The following is a 12,500-nucleotide window of genomic DNA, read 5'->3' as shown; positions in this document are numbered from 1 at the left end:
CTTTATTTTGAGCTTTTAAATCGATACTTCTCCATTCATCATCTCCTACTTTACACTTCATGGTCCTTAACCATGTAGGCCTGGGTCTTCCAATTCTTCTAGTACCTTGTGTCGCCCCGTTGAAGGTTTAGTGAACTAATCTCTCTTGGGGAGTGCGAAGAGCAAGCCCAAACTATCTCCATCTACCCCTCACCATGATCTCATCCACATATGGCACTTTCATAATCTCTCTTATAGTTTCATTTATAATCCTGTCCTGCCATTTAACTCCCAGTACTCCTCCGAGAGCTTTGTTCTCAAATCTACAAAATCTGTTGGATATTGTTTCATCGTCATACCATGATTCAGGTCCATACAGTAACACCGATTTCACTAACCTAATATATAGCCTGATTTTTAAACGTAATTTCAGGCGATTTGATTTCCAAATTTTGGTTAAACTAGCCACTGTCTGATTTGCTTTTTACAATCTTTCATTAAACTCATATTCTTAAGACCCTGTATTGGAGATCATGGTTCCTAAATATCTAAATAATTCCACCTCCCTAATCCTTTCTCCTTCCAATGATATTTCATCTTCCATTGCAGATTCCGTTCTCATCATCTACTTATCTTGAGCCCAATCTCATGTTATATTTCGCGCATTCTGGTAAGCTAGCTTTGCTAGTCCTATAGTGTTTTTCTAATAAGGACAGCGTCCACAAATTTCCTGTTACCACTCCAGTCCAATCCTGCTCCACCATCCCCCAACTAATCTGGCATTAAAAAAATTCATGAGGAGGATAAACAACATAGGTCACAACACATTCCCTTGGAGTACTCCACTGTTCACTGGAAATTCATTTGATAGGATTCCATTAACATTAACTTTGCACTTGCTATACTCATGAACAGGATTCCATTAATATTAACTTTGCACTTGCTATGCTCATGAACAGGATTCCATTAATATTAACTTTGCACTTGCTATGCTCATGAACAGACGTAATCAAATTTACATATTTAAGAGGGACTCCATAATAATGCAGGACTCTCCACAACATTGGTCGGTGCTCTATATCAAAGACTTTTTCGAAGTCCATAAATGCCATCAAAAGTGGATTTCTATATTCTACACATTTTTGTACAGCATGTCTTAAAATGAAAATTTGGTCAGTACAACTTCTATCCTTTCTAAATCCTGCTTGTTCATCCCTCAGCTTTTCATCTATCTTTCTCTCCAGCCTCCTTAAAATGAGTATACTTTATATTTTCATGACAACTGATGCATCTGAAATTATTTCAATCAGTCAGATCTCCTTTTTTTTCTTTTTTACCAAAGCTCCTAGCTCCCATTCATCAGGTTTTGCTTCTTCTTGCCAAATTCTACAGAATAATCTTTCAAGTATTCTAGGAGTCACTTCATTTTCGGCCAAAATCATCTCGGCAGTTATTCCATCGTATCCAGGGGCTTTCCATCTCTTGATTTTGTTAATGATAGCTTCGACTTCAAACACACTGAATTCATTCATACGCACATCAAAGTCTTCCCCCCCTTCAGGTATATCAATTGAATTATTCCCTTCATATCTCCTTTTCATACCCTCACTAAAGTGTTCCATCTAATGTTTCCTTCCTTTTAAGAAAACATAAAAAATCGAACATGGGAAAATTGTATTAGATCTAAAAATCTTGACAAAGAAAATGGATTAAAATGAATTAAAAACGCTAAAATGCAGGGTATAAAACAGATCCCATTTTAATAATGAAGATTCTTGCTATGTAGATCTTATTCGAAAACTTAATATAGGATTGATTAATGAATAAAGTCCCTGGCCGAATATAATACTAAGATAAAATTGAAAAAAATATCAGAAAAAGTAATCACCAATGATAAATGTCCTTCTTTGTATTTAACACCTCTGGAAGCAAAAGAATTAAAGAAAACAATTGGCGAAGAAAGAAAATTTCTCAAACGTGTACATTAAATAAAGTACCAAACTGTATACATTGTAAATTTGAAACTAAGACCAGGACAAAGTATAAGAACATGACAAATGAAAAAAAATCCCATACTCTATGGATTGCCATAAGTAAACTTCTCAGCTTCTTATATCGTCATAACATAACCCTATGTTTTATTCATAGCCCCGTAAAGGCCCTTACTTTATATCATCCCATATTAAGTGAAAACCCTTGCTTTTATACAGCCCCATAGATAAAGACCGTTACCGTATACGCTCTCTTTAGTAGTGGGTCTCGCTCTGCACATTACCATAGATATGTATCTATGGCATACGGAGACTTCAATAAGATCCCTTACTGTATATGCTACCAAGAGTAAAACCTCTTACTAAGCCAGTTCGTCTTCAAGTTAATGCGCTCATTATCCGCATTGCTATATTCATCATTATTATTATTATTATTATTATTATTATTATTATTATTATTATTATTATTATTATTTTATTACTACCACCTAAGCTACAACCCTATTTGGAAAAGCAAGATGTTATAAGCCCAAGGGCTCCAACAAGGAAAAATAACCCAGTGAGGAAATGAAATAAGGAAACATATAAACGATATGAGAAATAATGAATAAATATAAAATATTTCAAAAACAGTAACAACACCAAAACAGATATTTCATATACAAACTATAAAAATAGACTTATGTCAGTCTGATCAACATAAAACCATTTGCTGCAAGTTTGAACTTTTGAAGTATACTTCTCTTTGTATAAAGTGGAACTTCAAAAGCTCAAAATTGCAGCAAATGTTTCTATGTTGAGCAGGCTGAAAGAAGTCTCTCTACATCGTTTATTTTTTAAATATGAATTTGATTATTGTTATCGTTCTTAAGATCTTTTAAATCAATTGTTCAATCTTCTCTTGTTTATATATTTTTCAATTTCCTTTTCTTACTGGGGTATTTTATCCTGTTGGAACCCTTGGGCTTATAGCATCCTTCTTTTCCAACCAGAGTTGTAGCTTATCCATTAATGAAAATAATAATATTAATAATAATAATAATGATAATAATAAGAATAATACTAACAATAATAATAGTAATTACAATAATAATAATAATAATAACAACAACAATAATAATAAAAAAACAAAAACAACAACAATAATAATAATAAAAATAATAATAATTACAACTGGACACTGAAATAAAGAACAAATTGATCAACAAATAAGTTTCCTCACCGTATGCATTGCTTTAGGAAGTCTTATGTCACCGTTCCACCAAGTTATGGAAGGCGATGGTCTGCTGCCAAGGATTTCACAAATGACGTGATATTGTTTCCCTGCTGTCAATGGCTCGTCAGGGGGGCGGATCGCCACCGACAGAGGGGGCACTTGAGGTGGAAGAATATAGAATGAAAATTAAAATGTTTAATTTCAACTCGGTGGCATTATTATTTTTTTGTTTGATTTAAACTCTTATGTTTATGTTATATTTAGTTTGATATTTCTTAAATATTAAATCAATGTGAGAAAGTTCGACTCCGTTACATAAAAAATCGGCTAATTTGAGCTTAATTACATTGTTTATTATACATGTTTGATTTAAACTCCATTGCATTGTTTATGTTGTATTTCATTCAGTATTTCTTAAAGATTAAACCAGTGTGAAAAATTGGAGTACATGATGTAATAATAAAATGCCTAATTTCAACTCAATGCCATTGTTTATGGTATATTTCATTCATTCAATATTTGACAAAAATAAAATTATGAAAATTCTTATAATACAAAATAAGGGCATCGAAAAAAAAACCTTCTCAATGATGATTACAATTTTATGAAGTGATAAAATAGAGCTCTAAAACGTATATACCTTCACTTAATAATACAAATAAATGTTGCATTTCTGACAGAAATTAAATTAATGTGAACTAGCTTATAGCAACAGAGCAGGAAAATTCTTCCAATAAATAACTACAATTTGATGTGATAAAACAAAGCTCTCAGGTACATATATATTCATTCCATAATAAAAATAAATGTTGCCTTTCTGACAAGAATTAAATTAATGTGAAATAGCATAGCAAAAGAGGATAAAAAAAAATCTTCAAATAAATAACTACAATTTGTTAAAGTGATAAAATAAAACTCTCAGGCACATATACCTCCGCTTAATAATAAAAAGAATTGCATTCAAACTCACAATTCATCTCCACCATGACAGTAGCAGACACGGCAGCGGTAATATTGTTATTGGATGCCCTGCACGTCAGGAGTTTCTTCAGATCTCCCCTTGTTAAGGGCCCCAGGTTTAAAGTATTAAAGGCTTCTTCCGCGACAAGAGAACCTGAGGTAACCACCGTCATTGGAGTGGTGGTTTCTGCAGCCCAAGGATTTTGCGACGTGTTGAAATTCGCCTCAGGTATTTCAGTTTGGGGCTCCGGTTCTTCAGATTCCATTATCTGGTCGATGATAGCAGAGCCTTCGTACCAAATTATGCTGGGTTGGGGCGTTCCTGTCATTGTGGGGAATGGCAGAGTTTATTTTCTTTGTTTTGTTATTGCACAACATGGAGAAAGGGGAAATTGTATGTTTATCAAAAGATAGACATTTGTTTCTTCTTTCTGATAACAATATGGGGTGCCAATCATCCATGGGATATATATTACATATTTGATGTCTTCCTTAATTGACTGGAAATAGAAGTGTATTTATTTTTTATTACTGTGCAACGTGGGGGAGGGGGAAATTGCCTGTTTATAAATAGATAGACATTTTCTTCCGTCTCTCTGATGACAATATAGGGTGGCAATCATCCATGGGATCTACCTTACGTGTTTAATATCTTTCTTAATCGCCTGGAAACAGAAGTGTACTTAGTTTTTTTTATCTCATAACGTGGAGAAAGGGGTAATTGTCTGTTTATAAATAGATAGAGGTTTTTATCTTCTTTCTGATATCAATGAGTGTCAATCATAGATGGGATCTACATTACGCGTTTAATGTCTTCATTAATCTATTGGAAATAGCAGTGTATTTATTTATTGCTACTGTATAACAAGGAGGAGGGGGTAATTGTCTATTCACAAATCAATAGATATTTGTTTCTTCTTTCTGATATCAATGAGTGCCAATCATAAATGGGATGTACATTACGTGTTTGATGTCTTCCTTAAACGACTGGAAATAAGAGTGTATCTTTTTTCTTGCATAACGTGGAGAAACGGGAAATTATCTGTTTATAAATAAATAGACATTTGTTTCTTCTCTCTAATAACAATATGGGGTGCCAACCATCCATGGGAACTATATTACGTGTTTGATGTCTTCCTTAATACACTGGAAATAGAAGTGTATTTATTTTTTTGTTACTGTACAACGTGGAGAAAGGGGAAATTATCTGTTTATAAATAAATAGATATTTGTTTCTTCTTTCTGATAACAATGAGTGCCAATCATATCTGGGATAAACATTACGTGTTTAATGTCTTCATTAATCTATTGGAAATAGCACTGTATTTATTTATTTTTTGTTACTGTACAACGTGGAAGAGGGTTTAATTGTCTATTTATAGATCAATACAGATTTGTTTCTTCTTTCTGATAATAATAAGGGGTGCCAATCATCCCTGGGATCTGCATTAAGCGTTTAATGTCTTCCTTAATCTACTGGATATTGCATAACGTGGAAGAAAGGGAAAGTGTCTGTTTATTTAATCGGCTGAGATTTGGTTCTTTCTGGTAACAATGTGAAGTACTTATAACGCTAGGGATCTACATTACGTATTTTACGTTGTTCATGTTTTCATTAATCTATTGGGGAAAGAAGTGTATTCATTTTTGATTACTGTACAATATGGGAAAGGGGAAATTTTCTATTTATGAAACTTCATCTGTGGTGGATAATGTGGGAGGGTGGGCTGTGGCACCTTAGCAGTACCAGCTGAACTCGGTTGAGTCCCTTGTTAGGCTGGGAGGAACGTAGAGAGTAGAGGTCCCCTTTTTTTGTTTTTGCTTCATTTGTTGATGTCGGCTACCCCCCAAAATTGGGGGAAGTGCCTTGGTATATGTATGTATGTATGAATAAATAGAGGTTACTTTCTTCTTTTTGGTAATAATAAGAGGGGCCAATCAGCCAAGGGATCTATATTACTGTTTGATGTCTTCATCAACCTATTGGAAATAGTAGTGTATCTATTTTTTTTATTGCACAACGCGGAAGAGAGGAAATTGTCTATTTATAAATCGACATAGATTTGTTTTTCCTTTCTGGTAACAATGATAGATGCCAATAATACTAGGGGAATCTACATGTATTTTTTAATCTATTGTGTAAGAGGAAGAATAGTGGATTACGTTTTATAAATTTTTCAAATTGAGTGGGAAAGAAATTGTTTTGAATTTTTCCCGGAAATGTAAAAATAAAATGTTGACCTTTCTAAAATATAATCTATTATATAATAGAATTTTTACTGGGTGCTTTCTAAACCTACCAGCTACTGTAAAAAAAAAATTACTTTCACAATATTACTGTACAATGCTCATGGTGAAATTACCTCTTCAAATCCTTTCTATAATATATGTTAGAATTACATTTATATTAATTGCTTATATACATTAAAATGAATCTTTATGGCTACAAGTATTGATTAATTTCTAAATGCTGTTTTTTTTTTCTATAAATTTAACAAAAAAATCGTTACGGCTATAAGAATTGATTAATTTCTAAATTCTCTTATTTTTTTCTACAATTGAAAAAAATTATTACGGCTATAAGTATTGCTTAATAAGTGTTTTTCTATAAACTGAGAAAAAAAAATATTACACATATAATAACTAACATTTAATTTCGAAATTTGCATACAGTTCCTAGCACATTCAAAATCTATACATCCCATATTTAAAGATGAAAAAGCATCTCTCACTATAACACGATCTTTACAGAAGTAAAAGCATCTTACACATAAAAGCACCTGAAAAAGTCACTTCTCACCTCCATGCGAGGTGCAGGTTAGGCTAATTATGTCACCTTCCAGGTATGGACCGACAACACGAGTGACAGGACGAGCGGTCGAGCCAGGGGTACCCACTGTAACCCTCACTCCAGATGGTGGAACTTTTGGAAGGAGAATTTCACTGTTGATATTTCATTCTCAAGGTATAATAGGGATTGTATTCTTCAAGATTGTAATGTCTTGAGAGCTACTGTTTTTTTTTTTTTTTTTTTTTTTTTTTTTCTTTTTTTGAAATTATACTCAATTTCTTTTTAATGAGACGCATTTGCACCGACTCGCAGTGGTGCCCCTTTAGCTCGGAAAAGTTTCATGATCGCTGATTGGTCAGAATTATCTTGTCCAACCAATCAGCGATCAGGAAACTTTTCCGAGCTAAAAGGGCACCGTTGCGAGTCGGTGCAAATCTGCCTCGCTAAAACAAATTGACTATAGGTTATTTGATGAAAGGCAAATTATTTATAATCATTCACATTTGACTTGACTTTTTTTTTATTATCATCACTGTTGTGGTTATAAGATAGACAGCACAGTATAAGAGATCAAGTAAAAAATGGATAAATTATGAAATGTTTATAACTTATGTGATCGTGTAAAATTCAGCCATAATTTGATTGACAAGTCATTTAAAATTTTTATGCATAAATTAACTCTTACTACTACTGTCATTGTTGTACGATAAAAATAAAATAGAATATAAGAGATAAGTCAAATGACGGATAAACTATGAGACGATACTCATGCCAATTGCTGAACAAATAAAAGCATTCCAACTAAGCTCAAACTTCTGAGGCTACAACGATAAGCGAGATAGTTTGCCATATTATTGCACAATTTGGTTGCATCCGGAATAGAAATTCCAAAACAATGATTAGCTCTGAACCTTACTTAAGTAAGCAAGTAAAACAATTTTTATATTAATTGCACATCTATGGTCCATTTTTTTTAGCGAGGCAGATTTGCACCGACTCGCAGCGGTGCCCTTTTAGCTCGGAAAAGTTTCATGATCGCTGATTGGTCAGAATTATATTGTCCAACCAATCAGCGATCAGGAAAATTTTCCGAGCTAAAAGGGCACCACTGGGAATCGGTGCAAATCTGCCTCGCTAAAAAAAATTGACTATAGTATCAAACTGCGAGTGGTGTAATATTAGAAGACCTGAATGCAAAAGATGACCGAAATTATGAGAGAAACAGTGTGCAACATACACAATGAAATAATTGAACGATTAATAACAAGATCAATGATTCGCTTTCGACTATTTAAGATGAAAGTTGTATTTTGAAGACCAAAATGGAAAATAATATGCAAAAAATAGTAAAAAATAATATAAATCTTTCTTAGTATACATATCTTTCCAAGGGTTGTGGTTACCAAGAAATTTTATAACACTTCCTTAACATACAGAAGTTTTAATACACCTGAGTATGAAAAAGTTGCGATATGTTTCTCAAAAAGTCAATTTACATTCAAGAATGACCACGTATACAAAGTTATAGAAACATAGTTAATGAATAGATAAAGTTAATGTCCTAGAAGTATTAACAACATACTCTAAAGCTTTGTTATTAAAATTGTTAGAATTTAATATCTTCTCCCTTAAGTTACACCATGCATTAATTAGCGGGATTTACAATAAAGAAACTCAATTACAAAATCAACGAAATTTGCAGGTCAAACTTCATATTAAGCGTATATATGAAAATTAAAGCCGAAAGCAATACCCTAATTAAAACCAGCGTTTGCATTCTTTCATATTTTCATAAAGAAGATATATGATTAAGCCAATAGTATGTTGTATGTAACTTATTTGAATATAGATATAATAATGTAACATAGACAATAAAATTGAAAGGCTATCAAGTCTCAGTGTAAATGGCGTTTGCAAAATCTACAATTAACCAATCTACAATTAACCGTATTGCTATATAATAAGATGAAATCTCTCTCTCTCTCTCTCTCTCTCTCTCTCTCTCTCTCTCTCTCTCTCTCTCTCTCTCTCTCTCTCTCTCTCTCCTAGAAAAAACTACTTGAACCTTCCCTTCCTGAAATCTATTTTGGAAACTCTACAATTAATTAAGTGCTTCATCGCTATCTACTAAAATGAAATAAAATTCTATTACCTAAAACACTGCTTACACTTTCCCTTCCTTAAATCTATTCTGAAAACTTTACAATTAATTGATTCACCAGTATGTAATAAGATAAAATAAACTTCCGTCTCTCCTAATAAACTACTTAAACCTTCCCTTCTTGAAATCTATTTTCAAAACACTAATTGATTCATCACTAGGTTAATTAATTAGATAAAATAAACTTCAGTCTCTCCTAACAAACTACTTGAACTTTCCCTTCTTGAAATCTTTTACCATCTCAAGCAAACAAAAATGAATTGGGAAACATGGTAGTACTCACCTACAACATTCAAGCTAACCCGGGTGGTTTTGGTGGGCTGCAACTTGAAGTCAACCCGACACTTGTAGAAGCCCTGGTCGCTCATGTGTAGAGAGGTTAATCTCAGATGGGCCGAAGAGGCTGTGACATCTAATACAGCTCTCATACCCAGTTTGTCCTCGTCGAACCAGTGGCTTTTTCCACCCCGGGCTAATGACCGGTCGTCGAATCTGCGGTAGGATTGAGAGGGGTTCTTAAAAAGGAGGGGATAGCATTGGTAATTAAGGCTGTCATTTGTTTGGAGGGGTTTCGAAACAACAACAAAAACAATAATAATAATAATAATAATAATAATAATAATAATAATAATAATAATAATAATAATAATAATAAGAGGAATCAGAGGTTTCAGACCCTCGCCAATGAATAATGGCAACACTAGACTAAAGTCTACGGACTTCACACACCACATTTCATATGCTACGTATACAATAATGGTGAAAAGTGGACTATTCATCCAGAATCGTGATCTTGAACCGTATCACCTCCAAAATTTCATGGTTTCTTCCGATGCGTAATATAACATCTATCCCTTATTAAAATTTAGTGAAAATCCAATTAGTCAATTTGTTTTGACGTAATCTTTAAGATTGTGAAAAATGCAAATCCGGATTCCTTACCGGATCATCTCCAAAAAGTTAAAGGAGTCGTTCATGACTTAAGATCGATGTGTAGTGAAAATTTCGTACAAATATGTAAGTTTGTTTCAACATTATCTTTGAAATGGCGGAAAATGCAAATCCGGATCTAAAATTTAATGGAGTCATCCATGACGTAAGATCTATCTGTGGTAAGAATTTTGTTAAAATATGTCGAGTAGTTTTGACGTAATCCTGTCCACAGACACACAAACATACACACACAAATAAATAAGTAAATAAACTGAATTTAAAATATAATCTCCTCGGTGAAGGTAATAATTATAATAATAATAATAATAATAATAATAATAATAATAATAATAATAATAATAATAATAATAAACAGAAAAAGACGTGGGAAATGTGTTGGATTCTGCTTAGATGTTGGAATCATTAATAATGATAAACAAAAAGGAACCTCTAGGGATGAGAGACAAGGTTGTTACCAACCTTGTTAAACCTTTGTTTGTCACCAAAGGGGTCACAGGTACGATCATGTTCAGAGCTACAACCTACTAAAATTTCTAGAGCAATTCTGATAAATTCCCATAATTTTTCAACGGCTGTCTACCAAGGTTTCATTTTAATTTTCCATTTCTTCAGGTACTATAACAAGATCAACTAGAGGGGTGCTAAACTCCAATGCGTACATATACTACGATGAACTTTCTTCAAAATCTAATGGATTTGTCCTTGGGTCATATCCCACATGCTCACCAAGTTTGGTTGAAATTTGTTCAGCAGTTTTTGTATAATGTTCACAAAACAAAAAATAACTAATAAAATATTTGTCATTTCCTTGACATTGTGATTATTTTCAAAGTATTGCTTTTGTATTTTGATGTACTTTATCCAAAATGTTACAGTTTCATCCTTGGATCATACCCAAAATGACTTCCAAGTTTGGTCAAAATCGGTACAATAGTTTTTGTGTAAAGTTGCTCACAAACAAATAAATAAAACGACGACAGGGGTGAATACATACCTTAGGCAAAAGTTTGGATTTTGCCGAAGCCAATAAAGGAAAAAGATGTCACGTACAATAAACCATAATCTTCAAACTTAAAATGTATAAAACAGTCGATGATAATTCTCCAATATTTCAAGATTTTCGCAAATCTATTAGGCGAAAATACTAAACAATACCAACAAACAGGAACAGTTTTTTTGAGGGAAAAGAAAAATAATACGAAGACTGTCTCGGGGAGAAGTATGATATTCAGGAGCCATTCCCTCTCCTGCTCAGGTAGGCAAATGACTTCCATTTTCCTTTTCTCATAACATAAATCTCCTGCCTCGGATTTCTCCCCAGAATGGTGTCATTGGTTGCATCTTAAATCCGAAAAAATATGTAAATTTCGCCTAAGTGGATAAATGCTTTTTTGGTACGAATTTTAAAGTGACAGCTGGAGACGTGAGTAGTTTTGATTAGTGTGTCTGTTTCATTATTTGTACTGCAGTGGGGATACCTTGACTTGGTGAAAGGGTTGCATGTCAACACGATCAATAAGCTGTACTAGTTAAGGCCATACATACTAGGTTGGTTTGCTGTGAGCGATTACACGAAAATCTCCAACTATCACCAATCCGCACTGGCCACCGTGCTGATGAAATCTGCCCAAATCCTAGACATGAAATGGCATATCTGAGGACTTTTTCCTGCAGTAGACTAGAGTATTTGTTTTTTATTGTATATGAACCACGCTATTTCTGATAATAAAGTATACACTTGTTCGTACACGTTTTCAATATCACGTAAAAACTCTTTATCAGGACACGAGGACATCTTCTCTTACCCTTCTCAATTATTTCATCCACGATTCCCTTACTTTCCTTTATAGACGTAGGATATCAAGACATCAGCTTAAATCTTTCAACACAGTAACCCTTATATGACCGCAGCATTTGTTGAGATATCAGCCACTAAACCTTGGCATCTTAGTTCAATAACTCGACGTCTTTTGACTCTCGCAGATTCTCAGCTGTAGTACTTTATGTTTTCTAAAAGCTAATGAACCGTATCTCCATTGTATCTAGGTTCATCATTGAGTGTAACTTAACCTTCAAATCAGAGTTCAACAACGGCTAATTTCAGAGATATCTTGGGGAAATGTGATCAACAACGACAACAACAACAATAATAATAATAATAATAATAATAATAATAATAATAATAGTAATAATAATAATCTCCTCTATATAATAAAGAGCAAGTCTCTTGATATATATATATATATATATATATATATATATATATATATATATATATATATATATATATATATATATATATATATGCTCTTCACACTCCCCAAGAGAGATTAGTTCACCAAACTTTCAGCTGGGCTCCACAAGGCACTAGATGAGTTGGAAGACCCAGGCCTACATGGCTAAGGACTATGAAGCGCGAAGTAGATGATAAATGGGGAAATATCGAAT

The 12,500-nt window shown here is 33.2% G+C and overlaps 1 protein-coding gene across 3 annotated transcripts in view; it reads right to left on the bottom strand.

Annotated features, from left to right (window-relative positions):
* LOC137629726 (nephrin-like) overlaps positions 1 to 12,500 on the bottom strand; it is a 241,279-nt gene that overhangs the window by 33,508 nt on the left and 195,271 nt on the right. For 2 of the 3 annotated variants that reach the window (XM_068361298.1, XM_068361296.1), the window contains exons 3-6: positions 9,382 to 9,590; positions 6,947 to 7,069; positions 4,157 to 4,468; positions 3,193 to 3,344 (exon numbers count right to left, since the gene is read on the bottom strand). In XM_068361298.1, the coding sequence (XP_068217399.1) occupies positions 3,193 to 3,344; positions 4,157 to 4,468; positions 6,947 to 7,069; positions 9,382 to 9,526 (732 nt within the window). In that variant the 5' untranslated portion in view covers positions 9,527 to 9,590. The remainder of the gene's footprint in view (positions 1 to 3,192; positions 3,345 to 4,156; positions 4,469 to 6,946; positions 7,070 to 9,381; positions 9,591 to 12,500) is intronic. The other variant, XM_068361297.1, reaches the window with a different exon arrangement.

This window comes from Palaemon carinicauda, chromosome 37 (assembly GCF_036898095.1).
Source record: "Palaemon carinicauda isolate YSFRI2023 chromosome 37, ASM3689809v2, whole genome shotgun sequence".
Lineage (NCBI taxonomy): Eukaryota > Metazoa > Arthropoda > Malacostraca > Decapoda > Palaemonidae > Palaemon > Palaemon carinicauda.
The sequence above is the reverse complement of the archived record's forward strand: the minus strand, read 5'-3'. Positions and strand labels throughout refer to the sequence as shown.